Below are 18,571 nucleotides of genomic sequence, written 5' to 3'. Positions count from 1 at the left end.
TTGAAAATAAAAACAAAAAGTTTTTCTTCACTGATGTGCGCTCATGAGGCTGCACATGAGGTGGCACTGATGAGATGGCACTGATGGGCACTAATATGCGGCACTGATGGGCACTGATAGGTGGCACTGATGAGCAGGCACTGATCGGCACTAAAGGGAGCAGTGACTGGCATCACTGATGGGCACTGACTGGCATCACTGTTGGGGCTGCACTGATAATCGAGCACTGATTATAATGTTTCCCCTCTCCTCACATGCTGTCAGTGTGAAGAGAGTTAACCAATAACCGGCATTTCCTTTTTTACATGTGACCAGCTGTGATTGGACACAACAGTTCACATGGGTAAAGAGCCTTGTCATCATCTCTTTACCAAGATCGGGGATGTGCCAAGTGTAAACTTTTTTCATTTAATTTTAGATGGAGCAGGTAATGGTTAAAAAATTGATTTCCCTTTACTTCCTGCCCTGTAGGCACAATAGGAAATGAGAGGAAATCTCTCCAAAGTTAGGAAAAATATTCTAGTAGGCAGCTATCAGTAGAAGTGTCCCCATTAGAAGATTTCCCTTCTATTCTTGTTCTAATGATAAATTATAACTAAAGGCATTTTTTTTTTAGTTTTGGATAGAGCGAAGAGGCATTATAACCCTTGTCAGGTTTTTATTGTGTTCTGTGTCCCCATTAGGGAGGTCACCTTCACTATTTGTCCTGATACAACAAAGGAGAAAATTGTGGCGCTGCAAAATAAATGACACAGGGGTAGAATAAAGTCCGCTGGATAGGAGATAAATCCTTATTACAAATAAACAATTTTTAGAAAATATGTATATATTGGAACAAAATTTAAAAAGTGAGGATGAAAAAATAAAAATATATGGTAAAACCTGGGATTAGTTGGTGATGCAGTGAATCATAGAGGAAGGGACACTGTTCTGTGTGGAGCTGATTGTCCCAAAAACGTTGTCCCAGGGCAAGCCTTTCAAGCAGGGGAGACCAGAGAAGGGACTCCAAACATGTGTACAAAAAAGAAGAAAACAAAAGGCGCCTCCAGGTTAAAACGTTAGTGAAGCTTTTAATACACAAATGACAGTGTGAACTTACATTTTAAAATCTTAAAATCCGGTGAGGAAATAGCTGGATCAGATGCTGAGGGAGGAGGGTGAGAGGGACGTCTGTCCGGGCTAGTTGTTTGTGCTGATTTTTTCTCCGAGGACACTCCTATACCTGTCCGTTCTTGTGCTGTGAGACAGCTGGTCCGGAGGGGTAGTGAAAAAACGAGGCCCGGAGCGCAGCGTAGGCCGCGGTGACGTCACCAGGTGCGCTGCGCTCCGGGCCTCGTTTTTCACTACCCCTCCGGACCAGCTGTCTCACAGCACAAGAACGGACAGGTATAGGAGTGTCCTCGGAGAAAAAATCAGCACAAACAACTAGCCCGGACAGACGTCCCTCTCACCCTCCTCCCTCAGCATCTGATCCAGCTATTTCCTCACCGGATTTTAAGATTTTAAAATGTAAGTTCACACTGTCATTTGTGTATTAAAAGCTTCACTAACGTTTTAACCTGGAGGCGCCTTTTGTTTTCTTCTTTTTTGTTCACTATTTGTCCTGATGACCGTCATCACCAAAAGCGAAAGAAAAAGCCAAAGAGGGGAAATCTTCAAATAGACCTACAAGTTCTGGTGACAGCCAGGGATTTCCCTTAGAAAGTGAAGGGAAATTTTCCCAATAGAACACGGATGGCAAAAAAATCCAAAAGGGGTTATAACTAGGGTTTTCCCGATACCGGTACTAGTACTTGTACTCTGGCAAATGCTCCGATGCTTCACCCGATACTTGGACAGTCAGGGTGATCCGTGCTGTGGGGGAGTTACAAGCACTGATCACCGCTGACTGTCCTCCACCAGCCCCCCGCCGTGTCCCTCCATGCTGCTGTCTTTTTCCTTGGTGCCACTGTGTCCTGCCGCCGTGTCCCCCCTCCTTGCTGCCGCTGTGTCCCCCCTCCTTGCTGCCGCCATGTCCTTCCGCCGTGTCCCCCCTCCTTGCTGCCGCCGTGTCCCCCCTCCTTGCTGCCGCCGTGTCCCCCCTCCTTGCTACCGCCGTGTCCTGCCGCCGTGTCCCCCTCCATGCTGCCGCCGTGTCCCCCCTCCGTTCTCCTCCTCCACCCCCTCGATCAGTCAGGATGGAGAGCGGCGGTAGAAGCCGGTAAATCCGGCTCCTACCTTTTCCGAATGTACAGAGTCAGTGATGACTCTGTACATTCACATAACTGAAACATTGTAAACTGTGTTTACAATGTTTGTTTATGAATGAAAAGAAGCCGCTGTCTTCTCTCCATTCATTTTCAGTGCAGCTGAGGCTGCTGAGAAAGGGACTGGGGAATCAGTGTCCCTAGTCCCTTTCTCTGTCTCAGAGGGGAGATGTCAGAGGCCTGATATCTTACCATAGCCCCCCAACAGGGCTGATAAAAAAATAAAGAAATTGCAATAAATAATAAAAAAATGAATTGTAAAAAAAAACACACTGACACTGTCCGTTCCTCCCCACCCCATTAAAAAAAAAAAAGAAAGCATTGTAAAAAAATAAATAAAAAAAATAAACAAATTGTAAAAAAAAAAATACTGACACATGTGCCACTGTCACATGAGATTTAAAAAAAGTATCGGTAATCGGTATCGGCGAGTACTTGATAAAAAGTATCGGTACTTGTACTCGGTCCTAAAAAAGTGGCATCGGGACAACCCTAGTTACAACCCTCCCTTACTCTATACAAAATGAATAAAGAATTGCCTTCAGTTCTACTTCAAAATGTTGAATGTTCCCTCAATTGTAGGGTCTGTTCACACCATTCTGAATGGCATTCCTACTCATCTTGCCAACGTATGTACAGTACATTGCAGTGAACCACAATAGTATTGCACTATCATTTGTTGTGTTGTAGTTGCAAAACATAGCACATGTGCCTTTTTTGGTATTTTCGGTGCATTAGGCAGCCTATCCAAATGTGCAGGCTGCATAACATTACGCATGTTAAAATTCAGGTAATGTGTGCGCTCTTACTCAGTGCCACACAGAGAGGTGAATACCCCTAGTGGGAATACAGATTTCAATATAAAATTGGGTAGTTAGGAATTTAAGACCTGGGTCACACTAGTACGAGACACACTTTGTGTCACTTTAAGGTGGATTTACTAAAACTAAAGGGTGCAAAAGCTGCTGCAGCTCAGCATAGAAACCAATCAGCTTCCAGGTTTTATTGTCAAAGTTTAATTGAACAAGCTGAAGATAGAAGCTGATTGGCTACCATGCACAGCTGCACCAGATTTTGTACTCTCCAGTTTTAGTAAATCAACCCCTTTGTGTTGCTCTATCACATAAAATCCCAATGTTTATAATAAAGTGATATATTTTTTATACATTTTGAAGTTTTTTTGCGTGTTGCCTATATAATCCCACTTTATGAGGTTTATTCGAATACTTCTAATAATTACGGGATAATGGCAACTACATGCCGTTATATATGAGTTGGTCTTTTTCTATAAAATACAGGGGTATGAATACTTTTTCAAGACACTGTATATTACATTTTTGGTTTTGAGTTTAATACCAATGTAAGACAAAGATTGAAAACAACTGTTTATATTATATTAGCATGTTGAAGCTTATCAGACATTTAAACCCCATCTACACCCTCTACCCTGTTTTGCCCCCCATCACACACACATTTATATTACAGTGGAACCTCGGATAGCGAGTAACGTGGTTAACAAGCGTTTCGCAATACGAGCACTGTATTTTAAAAAATCGTGACTCGGTTTGCGAGTGTTGTCTCGCAAAATGAGCACGATTCAGGCCAAATCAGTGTGCAGTACCGCTTTTGGCCTGAGGTGGGCGTCGGAGCCGAACATCGCCGGTCGCAGCTGATCGGCGCCGTTCGGAAAGACCAGAGGACAGTATGGCTGACCTCGGCAAATCTCGGGTAGGAAGTCTTTCCGAGGTTTGCCGGGGTCAGCCGAAGTGTCCTCGGGCCTTTTCGTCCGTTTCCGAGGCTCATAGGCTCATTTGCGCCCCCCGCCTCTGGCCGCATGCGGTATTGCATCCCATTGAAGTCAATGCGTAACAAATTATTTTTGTTTCCATTGACTTTAATAAGGAAACTCGCTTTGATATGCGAGTACTTTGGATTACGAGCATTCTCCTGGAACGGATTATGCTCGTAATCCGAGGTTCCACTGTATTAGTATTTTTATACTTATGTTTTTTCAGAAGGCCAGTAACAAAATTATAGTTGAGTATGATAGTTCTTGTTCAGGCTCCTCCTATTATGGGGTGATAATGCTCTGTCCCTGTCTCTTAAAATGATTGTAAAGTCTTGTTGTTTTCCCTATAAAAATAACAAACATGTTATACTTACCTGCTCTGTTGCAGTGGAATTTCACAGAGAAGCCCGGATCCTCCTTTTCTCAGTCCCTCTACTGTGATCCCGGCCCCTCCCTCCTGTTGAGTGCCCCCACAGCAAGCAGCTTGCTATAGGGGCACCCGAGCTGAGTCATAGCTCACTGTGTCCATACAGACACGGAGCCCGGCCTGGCCCCACCTCCTCTCTCACCTAATTTACTAGCTGCATTTGATTGACAGCAGCGGGAGCCAATGACACCGCTGCTGTGTCTTATAGACATGTGCACACTGAAATATTTCGTTTCGTAATTTCGTTTTTGTCCGAAAAATAAATTTATTTATTTACTGCCGAAATTCGTTTTTATTTATTTCTTTTTTCGTTAAAAAAATGCATTCGTCCGAAAATCCAAACTAAGGTCGAATCTGTCATTGAAGGCTTATGGTGTCTGTCGAATGTTCTAAGAAAAGAAAAAAAAAAAGATTCGACAGAATCTTTAAAAACTCTTCATGTCTCTCTATTTTGAATCTTCATGTCTCTCTATGTCGAATCTTTTCTCTCTATGTCGAATCTTTTCTCTCTATGTCGACTCTTCTTCATGTCTCTCTATGTCGAATCTTTTCTCTCTATGTCGAATCTTTTCTCTTTATGTAGAATAATATTGGACTAATAGAGTTAAGGTTAGGCACATTCGACCGCAACAAAAACGAAAATAAAGCATTTTTTTATGTCTTATCTTTCGGTTTTTGTTTTCTGTGCTTTCGTTATCGTTTGTTAAAACAATAACGAAAATACCTGAAATTCGGACGAAAATGAATGCACATGTCTAGTGTCTTATGCCGCATACACACCATCACTTTATGTGATGAAAAAAAACGACATTTTCTGTGAAGTAAAAAACGACGTTTTTGAAACTTCAATTTTCAAAGACGAAGTTGCCTACACACCATCGTTTTTCTCACAATGTTCTAGCAATGCTTTGCTAGAGTTACGTTCACCACGTTCACCACGTTTTTCCATTGAAGCTCGCTCCATAAGTAGCTTCTGGGCATGCGCGGATGAAAAAACGTCGTTTTAAACGACGTTTTTGCTACACACGGTCAATTTCTGTGAAGTAAAAGTTGACGTTTTGAAAAACGACAAATAAAATTGAAGCATGCTTCAATTTTTTTTGGTCGTTTTTTAGAAGACATAAAACGACGTTTTCCCCCACACACGGTCAATTAAAGTGACGTTTTTAAAAACGTCATTTTTTTTCATCACATAAAGTGATGGTGTGTACGCGGCATTAGCCAATCAGGAGGGAGAATCTTGGATGGCTGAGACACTTGTGGACATAGAGGGACAGTGAGGGACCTCAGGTAATTATTAGGGGGGCTGCTGCACACAGAAGGCTTTTTGTCTTAATGCATAGATAGATTTCTGACTTTACAATCCCTTTAAATTGTGCTCCTGTGTTGTCAGTCTCTATAATATGGGCTTCCGATGGATTGGCTGTTTCAATATGCATTTTGCAGGCAAGGACCACTGTTGTCATTTAGGGTTTGAACCAATACTTGACTTCTGACGTACTGTCTAACTTTGTTTTTCTCCAGTCTCTTGAAATACTAAAGAAAGAAGTCGTGTTCCAGAAGACTCTTTTGCAAGGGGAATATGAACAGAAGATTGAAGCTCAGGCCTTGGAACTTTCTAATCGTATGACTGAGACCATAAGGGATATTGAAGCAGTTCATAAAAAGGTTTGGCTCTTCTACAGCCAAGGAAAATGCCCAACCCAGACTTTATTCCAAATCACTAAACATCAAAGCGTATCCAAAGCCACAATTGTAGTGATGGGTTAGAGCTCATGTTAGGATGTTATTACTGTCTATGTCCCCCCCCCCCCCCCCCCCGGGGGGATTCACCCTTTATTTGTCCTGGTGGCCATTGACACTGGGAGTGAGGGCTCGTTCACACTAAAAGTGCAGACACAGCAATTTGCATTATGTCTGAGGCACTGTACACACGAGAGGATCGATCCGCTAAAAATTTTCCGCAGACCGGTTTCAGCGGATAGATCCGCTGGTGTGTACGATCCAGCGGATATTTATCCGCGGATATTTTTCCGGGCGATGGATTTCCAGCGGATCAAAATTTCTTAACATGCTAAGAAATCGATCCGCTGGAATCCAGTCCAGCGGATTGATCCGATGGTCTGTACAGACTCACCGGATCAATCCGTCCGAATCCATCCCTCGCATGCGTCGTAATGATTCGACGCATGCGTGGAAGTCCTTATATTACAGCGTCGCGCACGTGAGATCAAAATCCGCCAGAGGATTTATCCGCAGAGAAACGGACCTCCGGACCGTTTCCGCGGATCGATCCTCTCGTGTGTACTAGGCATTAAGTGGAGGTTCCACCTGAAATTTTTTTTTTCCACCAAAAATCTAAAAAAAATAAAAATTAAGAAATTTTTTTTTTGACTTACCCTAAATAGCTGTTGCTATACGGAAGTGTCGAATCTGCCTCTTCATCCGTCTATAGAGGGCGCTGCAGCGCCACCTCCTCTCGCAAATAACATACATTCATGTATTGCATTGCATGAATGTATGTTATTGTTGCCAGCTGCCGCTGGTCTATTCAGATAGCCGGACATTGGGCGCCGGTTACCTGAATAACGGCAGCTGGTTGGCTGAGCAGTGCTCACTAAGTTGCGGCGTAGCGTATCTCAGAAATTTACGCTGGGCTTTCTGAATCCGGCCCTTTGACTTTTAGAAAGTCACAGTTGACTGGCTCTGCAGCATGGTGTCCAGATATCAAGCAGTTGGTTCACCCCCCCCCCCCAAGTTTTATGTGCTCAATGGTACTCCTGGATGGTTTTTCCTTTAGGGCAGGGATATGCAATTAGCGGACCTCCAGCTGTTGCAGAACTACAAGTTCCATGAGGCATAGCAAGACTCTGACAGCCACAACCATGACACCCACAGGCAGAGGCATGATGGGACGTGTAGTTTTGCAACAGCTGAAGGTCCACTAATTACATATCCCTGCTTTCGGGGATACAATTGCTTAATGATCCACTGGTAAATAAGGTGTCATGAAGTTTCAGTACCGGAATGTATATGTGTACAGATAGACAAGACACAGGTCTTAGGATACAGCAGCTGATTTTAATTTTTGAATATAAAGTTTTTGTCAGGGGTGTTTTTCTGTTCTTTTATTATTATTTAGGTACTTATATAGCGCCGTCAATTTACGCAGTGCTTTACATATACATTGTACATTCACATCGGTCCCTACCCTCAAGGAGCTTACAATCTATGGTCCCTAACACACATTCATATACTAGGGCCAATTTAGACAGAAACCAATTAACCTACCAGCATGTCTTTGGAGGGTGGAAGGAAACTGGAGTACCCGTAGGAAACCCACGCAGGCACAGGGAGAACATGCAAACTCCAGACAAGTAGTGTCATGGTTGGGATTCAAACCTTTTTACTGCTCGGCGAGAGTGCTATCCACTACACCACTGTGCCGCCACTTTTCTGACAACAGCTTGTCCTCGCACAATTCCCATCGGATAATCCGATTGTGTGTACAAGGCTTAACAGGGAGACCTCAAAAGGCAGAAAAAACATTGTAGGAGAGCCAGTTGTAATGCCCAAAGCTCTGAAATGATAATCGCCAACTTCCGCTTCTCTTATGACAATGGTCTCTGAACCTGAACAACATCAGCAGAAGCTAAAGAGCTGAAAAACCATGTTTCGTGTTTGTTGGCCGACAATTCTTTGCAATTTGGATGCAAGACAAGTGAAGAGGAGAGGAGAAATACCTGTCTCCTTGATTACAGGTGTAGTCCTTGAAGTCATTGGAAAATCCCCTGATTCATGTCTGCATGGGGGTACTGGCAGCTGCTTTTAAGGTGGTCCCATGTGCCCATTTTTATTCCAGATAACCGTCCATATTCCCATTGCACACGTTCTTGGAAAATGTTCATGGATACTGGGTGCTGCAGCAACCTCCAGCTGGAGACTGAATCTTGCATAACACAGTATAAATATTTGCTAGCACACCACGGATCTTCAAAGTGCAACGTGTGATGAAGATCAATTTGAAGACCCGTGGCGTGCTCGCAAATATTTAAACAGTTTAATTCTTGAGCTCTTCTACTCAATATCCTGTCAGTTTGGGACAAGTGCTAGGAGCCCTTTGATCTGCCAAAGCTTCTGACTCTCAAGAACAGGTTGGCATTGAAATGGTGGAGTTCCAGGCAGTTGCTAGATGCCAGAAGAGCCTTTCTTTTTATGAATTTGAAGGTATTGATGGCAGATCCCAGCCTGTTAGGCTGGGGAGATGTTCTGGAAAACCTTTCGGTTCAGGGACCGTTGCTATAAGAGAAGAGGAAGTTGATGATCATCATTCCGGAGCTTTGGGCAATACAACTGACTCTCCTACAATGTTTTTTCTGCCTTTTGAGGTCTCCCTGTTAAGCCTCGTGCACACTAGGGTTGTCCTGATACCGATACTAGTATCAGTATCGGGACCGATTCTGAGTATTTGCGGGAGTACTTGTACTCCCGCAAATGCCCCCGATGCCTCATCCGATACTCGCCCCCCCCCCCCCGCCGCATCCCCGCTGCCGCCGCCGCTTGGTTAATACGGGCGGGGAACATTACAGCTTTTATTTGAATAGCTGTAGTGTTTCCCGCCGCGCCGCGTATAGACACTCCCCCTTGCTCGGGTGAACTGTCCAATCCCGAGCAAGGGGGAGTGTCTATACGCAGCGCGGCGCGAAACACTACAGCTATTCAAATGAAAGCTGTAATGTTCCCCGCCCGTATTAACCAAGCGGCGGCGCGGCAGCATGTAGGTAAGGGGGACATGGCTGCATATATGGGGGGGACATGGCTGCATATATGGGGGGGACATGGCTGCATATATGGGGGGGACATGGCTGCATATATGGGGGGGACATGGCTGCATATATGGGGGGGACATGGCTGCATATATGGGGGGGACATGGCTGCATATATGGGGGGGGACATGGCTTGATATGGGGGGACATGGCTTGATATGGGGGGGACATGGCTGCATATGGGGGGGACATGGCTGGATATGGGGGGACATGGGGGGACATGGCTGCATATGGGGGGGACATGGCTGCATATGGGGGGGACATGGCTGCATATGGGGGGGACAAGGCTGCATATGGGGGGACATGGCTGCATTTGTGGGGGGACAATTGTTGTTGGATTTCATGCGGACAAATGTGGGATAGCACGCTTTAAAATTGTCCGCCAACAAATGTGTGTTGTCGGGTTATCCGATCGTGTGTACACAAGTTCTTCGCACAAAACTCCAAAGTACAAACATGCATGTTCAGAAGCAATGCTCACCATAACACAACATTAGCAGAAGTTGCCCAAAGGGTGGCGTTAAATAGCTGAAAAAAAGTTTTGTGTTTGTTGGCCGACAATTCTTTGCCATTTAATTGCAGGACAAGTTCACGGCCAACGCCCTTCAGGCAAAAGTCCTACGCTTTGTCTGCGGAAAATAAGATTGTGCGTACGAGACTTAAGAGTGTAGTCAGACGATGCAACGGCAGAACCATCAAGGAGGAAGATACATTTCCTTGGGATCAGTGTTCCCTGATCTATGCCTTCCCTCCACTGAAACCTTTTTCTCACCTGTTGTGCAGGATATAAGTGGAAGGCATCCTGGTGATTCTGATTACACCTGCTTGGCCAAGAACAGTGTGGTATGCAGACATTGTACATTTTTGGCAAACAAGATCTGAGCTAATTTATATCAGACAGTTGGTGTCGCAGGGTTTGATCTTCCATCCTGTTTTATCTTTGCTGGTTATTGAATCTCATGTTCTGAGGGAGAAGGGAGTTATCTTTTTCCTCCTCAAGGAAAAAAGGTCAACCACCGGGAAGGTGTACTATCGTACATTTTTCTTGTAGTGAGGTTTGTGAGTTTCAAACCTGACAGTGTGTTGTGGTGTGTAGTTCGGCCTTTCTCCAGTCTGGTGTGGGGATGTCTCTAGCTACCGTGTTTCCCCGAAAATAAGCCCGGGTCTTATATTAATTTTTGCAACCAAAAAACACACTAGGGCTTATTTTTAGGGTAGGGCTTGCAATTTAATCCCCAGTATGCACAGCGTAAAAGTGCTTGCAAACTCCCAGAATCCTCGCCACCACAGCAGAATATAATGCAAAGGGTATGTGTCTCTGCAATCTAACCGTGTCACATACCTTCCCACAGCGCCGTTTAGCACTTCTGTGACCCGCCGGATCGTTCTTCCCTGAGAACAAGAATTCCAGAGGGAGGGGCGCTCGAGATCCCCCTATGACAGCTGGCAGGAGAGGAGGGTAGCGGGTATCAGCTGACCACGGTTCAACACTTCCGTGACCCGCCTGAGCTCTCTTACCCGCTCCGAGCTTTGCAGAGGAAGGGGGCCCGAGATCCCCCGATGACAGCTGGAAAAAGAGCAGCAGGGATCATCTGAGCATGGCTCGGCACTTCCGTGACCTGCCTGAGTTCTTCTACCCGCTCTGAGCCTTGCAGATGGGGGGCTGAATTCCCCCGCTGACAGCAGCAATAGAGAGGACTCCGACAGCCCACAACCAGCATAAACTAGGGCTTATTTTCAGGGTAGGGCTTATATTGCAGCCCTCCTTGAAAATTGGGGTAGGTCTTATTTTCGGGGTAGGTCTTACTTTTGGGGAAACACGGTACAAGTACCATCAATAGGTAGATCTTGGACCTGTTTCAAAGGCCTATCATGTCTCATTCCTTGGTAAAAGCCTTTTTTGCAGGGTGTCACGTGGATTGTTCCAGCTTTGCACCCCCCTTTGTCTCCTTGGGACCTTAATTGTTTTTTTTCTGTTTTGCAGACGTCTCCTTTGGAGACTCTCCAAACGATTCCCATGTTGCTCCTTATGTGCAAGTTTGCCTTTTTGGTTGCCATTGCAGAGTGTCTCAGTTGGCTGCGCTTTCCTTCAAGGAAACTCTTCCAGGTTCTTCACCTGGATAAGTGTCATGGATATGCAGTAATGTTTGTCTTTCAGCTTACCTCTCCTCCATGTGTTCACCTTTTAGAGGCCATCCACTCTCACCTGGCTGCTTAAGTTATCTCTCCTCAAAGCATGGCTCCACCCCAGTCCCTATCAGAGAACTCTATATTAACCTGTGCACTGCAAGCCAGCCCTGCTGATCAACATGGCGTGTTTAGCTTTCGTGTGTGACTTGCTGTGTCTTCTACATCTGATTCCAGTTACCAATCTTGGCTTGTTCTCGACTATCCCTGCTTTGTTGTGACCCTGACCTTTGGCATGATCTATGTTTATCCTTGTCTGCTAGTCGCCCGATCTTTGGCTTATCCCCTTACTATCTCTTGTTATCCTGGGCCACTGCTTCCTCTCTATCCTCCTGTAGCCTACTGTGATCGTTAGCTGGGAGACCCTGGGGGCAGCGACCTGGAGCCAGTTGCAGCACAGTCCATCCTCACCACTAGAGGCTCTGGTGAACACCTGCTGGCTCTTAGACTCTGCGCGCTGGGGAAAATTATGCTCTAGCTCCCTGTGGGATCCGTGTTGGTGCTCCAGTGGACCTGCCTTCCTTAACCACCCAGAGTTCCATCCCGGCAGTCAGCCGTAAGGTCCACTACCGTAGCGGTGCACTCCTGACGTCAATGGTCTGCATCTGTCATCTGGCCTCAGGTGACCTGACAATAAGGTTGTATTGAGGCCTCGATTCTCTTTTTTTTTAAGATCGATTGTTAATTTGTGTAGCCTGAATTAGGACATTGGGTTATCTTTTTGTCATAATCCTAAACATTCTAAAGAGGAGGATCTTCACTCTTTGGATGTTGTTCCAGCTGTTCAAATGTATCTGAAGTCTAGAGTCTTGTTTAGGGGTGCAACGGATCGTCATTGATCCGTGATCCGAACCGAAAAAGATTGATCCGAACCGCACACACGTGATCCGAGGATTGTTTTCTAAAAAAAAAAAATAATAATAATAATTTGCGCATGTTCAGTCCACACACAGCGTGGTCATGGCGAATGGAGGAGCTTGAATGCCCCACGTCATTTAAATCCCCTGTATGGGAGCATTTTGTCTTCCATGTCAAATATAATGATGAAGGAAAGAGGTTAGTGGATAAAACCGTGACGGTGTGTAGGCACTGTGGCACAAGAATGCCATATGACAGTGGGAACACATCAAGTATTGTCACTAGGGGTGCAACTGATCCGTACGGATCAGCACCTTCGGGTCGGGACACACGGCGATCCACGTGCCTCCCGGTCCATAGGAAAGGCCGCGGCTTCGGCCTAGCTATCGAAGCGGCGGCCATCGAGGTCCACCCGGCGCGGGGGATGCAGGCTGCTCCTCGGAAGTTTGTGGGCACTTGAGCTCAATATGTCATTGACTCCTAACAGCCCAGCGATGAGCTCCATGCTGCACCTTGAGGAATCCACACGGGGAGCCGCTGCCGCCGCCGCACCGGGCGTCCTGCTGCTTGCCAGAGAAGAGAGAGGAGGCGATCGGGGGGATCTGTATGGACTGAGCACGTAGGGGGGATTTTCACTAGACACTCAGCCCGCCGATCAATGACACTAAAGGGATCTGATGATTGGGATAGTTCAGGTCACAGTAGGGAACTGGTGACACCACTTTCGTACATGGGGCTGCGACTTCCACTTGGCTGCACATATAAGTATTGCGAGATGCAGTTATTTCAACACAAAACAGAGCTTATACGCTTAAATACAGTATTTGTAAATCTGACGGACTGTTTAAATGTGAAAATCAGAGGTGTTCTGTCACATTAGCAATAAACAGTCCGTCGGATTTCCAAACACTGTATTTAAGCACATAAGCTCAGTTTTGTGTTGAGAAGAACTGTGAAATCTAAAACTCTGGTGGGTGTAACAAGATTTGTCTTTTTTTTTTTTGCTGATCCGAAAAAGATCCGATCCGTGACTCCTGATCCGAGGATCGATCCGATCCGTGAGTTTTTTGATCCGTTGCACCCCTAGTCTTGTTTCAACAGTCTGAGTCCCTGCTTGTGCTACCTGAGAGGGTACCTGACAAGGGTCAGACATTCTCTTGATCCACTATTTCAGCTTATTTCTCAGGCCAGTAATATCAAGGGCAATGTGCTCTTTCCCAGTCAAAGTGCCAGTGCTTCCTGGGCCATTAATCAAAGTTTTGTAAAGCTGCTACCTGGTCTTCTCTTCACACATTTACTACGTTTTACCAGAAAGGCATGACTGCGCAAAGCAACGTACCTGTATGTTGCTTTGAATTTGCCAACGTGCAGGTGCGCATGCCATTTCCGCGTGCTTCGTGACTCGACATCCACCGGTGTCCCGCGATCGTGTCACAAAGAGGCAAGAACGGGGAGTTGCCATTGTAAACAAGGCATTTCCCTGTTCTGCCTAGTGACAGGACAGTGATCTACTGCTCCCTGTCATCGGGAGCTGTGATCACTGTCATGTCACTTGCAGCCCAGCCCCCACACAGTTAGAATCACTCCCTAGGACACACTTAACCAGTTCTTCGCTCCCTAGTGGTTAACCCCTTCCCTGCCAGTGTCAATTACACAGTAATCGGTACATTTTTATAGCACTGATCGCTGTATAAATGACAATGGTCCCAAAATAGGGTCAAAAGTGTCCGATGTGTGCGCCATAATGTCGCAGTCACAATAAAAATCTCTGATGGCCGCCATTACTAATAAAAAAAGAAGAAGAAAAATGCACTATAAATAACACTATTCCCTATTTTGTAGACGCTATAACTTTTGCGCGTATTGCGTTTTTTTTTTTTTACCAAAAATATGTAGAAGAATACATATTGGCCTACACTGAGAAAAAAAAACGTGTTTTTTTAAATATATTTTTGGGGGATATTTATTGTAGCAAAAAGTAAAAAATATAGATTTTTTTTCAAAATTGTCGCTCTTTTTTTGTTTATAGCGCAGAAAATAAAATTTGCAGAGGTGATCAAAAGAAAGCTCTATTTGTGGGAAAAAAAGGACGTCAATTTTGTTTGGGTACCACGTCGCACAACCGCGCAATTGTCAGTTAAAGCGACGCAGTGCCGAATCGCAAAAAGTGCTGTTCTCAGAAAGGGGGTAAATTCTTCTGGGGCTGAAGTGGTTAAAGGTTTGGCTTTTAAAAAAAAAAACAAACACGTTATACTTACCTGCTAAGTGTAATGGTTTTGCACAGAGCGGGGCCCTGCTCTATGCATCCATAAGACACATAGAGCCGCAGCTTGGCCTGGCTGGCCCCCGCTCACTCCTCATTGTTTCACTGGCTGTGATTGACAGCAGTGGGAGCCAGTGGCTCCATTTGCTGTCTCAGCTACTGAAGAGTAGGAGCCCCGGGACAGCCGAGTCTCTCGTGCACATTGTTGGATCGAGAGGGGGCTCAGGTGTGCATTAGGGGGGCTGTTTGGGGGTGCAGCACACAGAAAGTTTTTTACTTTCATGCATATGCATGAAGGTAAAAAATCTTCAGCCTTTACAACCACTTTAACTCGTATAGTCATGAATGTGAAGTACTCGGTGTTCTGTGATGTACTCCAAGAATTTTTTTGTAATAGCTAAACTTTTATTATAATTTAACCTGTGATTTCCATTTTGTTTCTTTACAGAAACTGTTCACCCTTAGAAAAAGTTTCCAGCAACAGCTGGCGGACGCTCTTGCTGTAATGAGATCAAGCTATGAGGTGAGCATATGTACAGTGTGTAACATAGATTGCCGGTGTTACTTTACAAGTCACTGTTTTTTCAATTTTGTACTATGAAATAATCATTATTGTTAGTTATTCATCAATCACCCGATAAGCTGGTTTTCGCTTTACATCTGTTAGTAAATAAAACATATCAATAACCTTTTTTTATGTCTTTCACAGTTTTAGTCATTTTATTTATATATATATATATATATATATATATATATATATATATATATATATATATATATATATATATAATTTTGAACACTTTTTATTAACTAATGTGCATTACAGTAACAAATTTGACAAAATGCTTGACATGAGCACGTCATTTTCCTATTTAAAGGCTAATTCCACCTTTTATGCCCAGTGTTTCATATTGCACTCATATTTAGGGGGAGTCATGGAACATACTGCAGCCCCCTCTTACCAGAAGGCTTTTTTTTTAGACAGGCAGTAAGCTTACTGCCCTCTGAAAAGTGATCTGCGGTGAATCACAGAGGGTAGCAGCGCCTGATGCTTCCTGATGCAGAATGTTTTTGTTCTTTTCAAAGGGGTTGTAAAGAAACTATTTTTTTTCCTAATAGCTTCCTTTACCTTAGTGCAGTCCTCCTTCACTTACCTCATCCTTCCATTTTGCTTTTAAATGTCCTTATTTCTTCTGAGAAATCCTCACTTCCTGTTCTTCTGTCTGTAACTCCACACAGTAATGCAAGGCTTTCTCCCTGGTGTGGAGTGTCATGCTCGCCCCCTCCCTTGGACTACAGGAGAGTCAGGATGCCCACTAACACACAGCTCCTTTCTCTATCTGCAACGTAGAGAGCATCCTGACTCTCCTGTAGTCCAAGGGAGGGGGCAAGCATGACACTCCACACCAGGGAGAAAGCCTCGCATTACTGTGTGGAGTTACAGACAGAAGAACAGGAAGTGAGGATTTCTCAGAAGAAATAAGGACATTTAAAAGCAAAATGGAAGGATGAGGTAAGTGAAGGAGGACTGCACTAAGGTAAAGGAAGCTATTTAGGAAAAAAAATTGTACCTTTACAACCCCTTTAAATTGCCGAATGGTCATTTTACATTGAGGGGGCCGCACTGCAAATGCAAACCAAGCGTTTGCCTTGCAGCTGAGATGTGGCCCCCTTTGATCCCAATGGGCGAGTTTTATAGGCCATACCAAGTTAAAGATGCCGCAGCCCCTAAGCAAAGCACCATGGCTGTGGTATTTATACAACCTTTTCAGGCTGTAATGTCAGGATTTGGGTGGGCAGCCAGGGGACAGTAGAAGAGCCAGAATTACAAGGCTCTTCTCCCCAGAACATCTTCTATTTTTTTTATTTATCTTTATTTGGCATATTTCCACCTGCACAACCATGTCATTTGTTCAGTGGAAGACTGTGGCAGAGGTACTCCTAGTTCTCAATGGAAATGTCACCAAACTCATAGTCCATTAGTTACATCCTCCAACGTCATAACCAAAGATTTGTATCTCTGTACAGACCTGAGGTTGGAAGAATAGTACATTGCACACATGGGCCCAGATTCACAAAAGAGATACGACGGCGTATCTCTGTTTTAAGGTCTTCTTAACTATGCGACTGATTCATAGAATCAGTTACGCATAGATAGCCCTAAGATCCGACAGGTGTAATTGTTTTACACTGTCGGATCTTAGGATGCAATACCGCAACCGCCGCTGGGGGGAGTTCGTGTCGTAAACCAGCGTCGGGTATGCAAATTAGTAGTTACACCGATCCACGACGGTTTTTCGTGTTCGCTACGTCACTGCTAGTCTAGTTTCCCGTCGCAAAGTTAGTCGTCGTTTTAGGTGCCCTAACTTTACACAGCACACGTATGTGCTGTATAAAGTATGGCCGTCGTTCCCGCGTCGAAATGTAAAATTTTTTCCTTCTTGCGTAAGACGTCCGGGAATACGTAAGTACGCTACGCACGTCGGCGTTCCAAAAAATGACGTCACTTCGCGCAAAGCACGGCGGGAAATTCAAAAGGGAGCATGCGCAGTAGGTCCGGCGCGGGAGCGCGCCTAATTTAAATGGCACACGCCCCTTTGAATTACGCGGGCTTACGCCGGAGGCCGCCGGCGTAAGTTTTCTCGCAAGTGCTTTGTGAATCAGGCACTTGCGATGAAAACTTGCGGCGGTGTAACGTATCTAAGATACGTTACGCCGCCGCAATTCTACGTGAATCTGGCCCCATGGTGCCTTGATCGTGGTTGCAATGCTTTTCATACTCCAATTTAAAACATTAATAATAAATGCAAAAATTATTTTTGTAATGTGGGTGCATTTATTCTTCCTTTTTTTTTTTTTTTTTACACAAGGTGGAATTTGCATTTAAGACATAAAGAAAGGGAGATCTAATTGTAAATAATTGTATTGTTGTTATTACAGGGACATTGATTACAAAAACCCCACTCCATGTAAAGCAGTCAATTTGTACTTACCTTTGCAATGCCCTGGGCCAGATTCAGATCTGATCTGAATCTGATTTACGATCCGCTGGCGCAAGTTTTTGAGGCTAGTGCTTAATTCAGAAAGCACTTACCTCAAAACTTGCGGCGGCGTATCGTGAATTCCACGGCTAGGGGGCGTCTACAATTTAAATCAGGCGCGTCCCCACGCCGATCCAACAGCGCATGCGCCGTCTGCGATTTTTCCCAGAATGCATTGCTCCAAATGAAGTCGCTAGGACGTCATTGGTTTCGGCGTGAGCGTAACTTGCGTCCGGCCGTATTCTGAATTGACTTACGCAAACAACGTAAAAAATTCAAAACTCGGCGCGGGAACGACGGCCATACTTAACATAGGATACCCCTCACATAGCAGGGGTAACTATACGCCGGAAAAAGCCGAACGCAAGTGACGTAAAAAAAAGCGACGGGCGGGCGTTCGGCGGAAATCCTCATTTGCATATTCGTTGCGTATACAAACGAAACGCCACCTAACGGCCAGCGGGAGATTGCAGCCTAAGATCCGACGGTGTAAGTCACTTACACCTGTCGGATCTTAGGGAGATCTATGCGGAACCTGATTCTATGAATCAGCCGCATAGATCCGACCGTCGGAATTTAGAGATACGACGGCGTATCAGGAGATACACCGTCGTATCTCTATCTGAATCCGGCCCCCTGTGTTTAAAGCCCTGCTCCTTCACTGCTCCCCAGCCACTTCAGATATTCACACACTTTTGGGTTATGTGGGTCGCCTCCCCTGCTGACTTGTACATCACTCCTCAGCTCCTATTTATGAAAGAGGCATGCAGTAATGAATTCTGGGAACACCATCATCTAATTCACACTAGCTATTCCCAGTCACACCCACAAGTGTGTCTATTTTTCCTAAATAAAGACTTTCTGAAAGTCAGTGCCCAGGCTTAGGCCCACCTCTTCCCCCTCCCATAGTAGGGGAAAGAGACCGCCGCTCCAG

At 45.0% G+C, this 18,571-nt stretch overlaps 1 protein-coding gene across 1 annotated transcript in view; it reads left to right on the top strand.

The window, feature by feature from the left end:
- The window catches only part of C5H10orf67 (chromosome 5 C10orf67 homolog), a 202,036-nt gene that overhangs the window by 13,209 nt on the left and 170,256 nt on the right, over positions 1 to 18,571 (top strand). Inside the window, exons 3-4 of the mRNA XM_040352514.1 lie at positions 5,987 to 6,130; positions 15,045 to 15,119. Of these exons, the coding sequence (XP_040208448.1) occupies positions 5,987 to 6,130; positions 15,045 to 15,119 (219 nt within the window). The remainder of the gene's footprint in view (positions 1 to 5,986; positions 6,131 to 15,044; positions 15,120 to 18,571) is intronic.

The sequence above is a fragment of the Rana temporaria genome, chromosome 5 (genome assembly GCF_905171775.1).
Source record: "Rana temporaria chromosome 5, aRanTem1.1, whole genome shotgun sequence".
NCBI lineage: Eukaryota > Metazoa > Chordata > Amphibia > Anura > Ranidae > Rana > Rana temporaria.
This window is presented reverse-complemented; position numbering and strand designations above follow the sequence as displayed.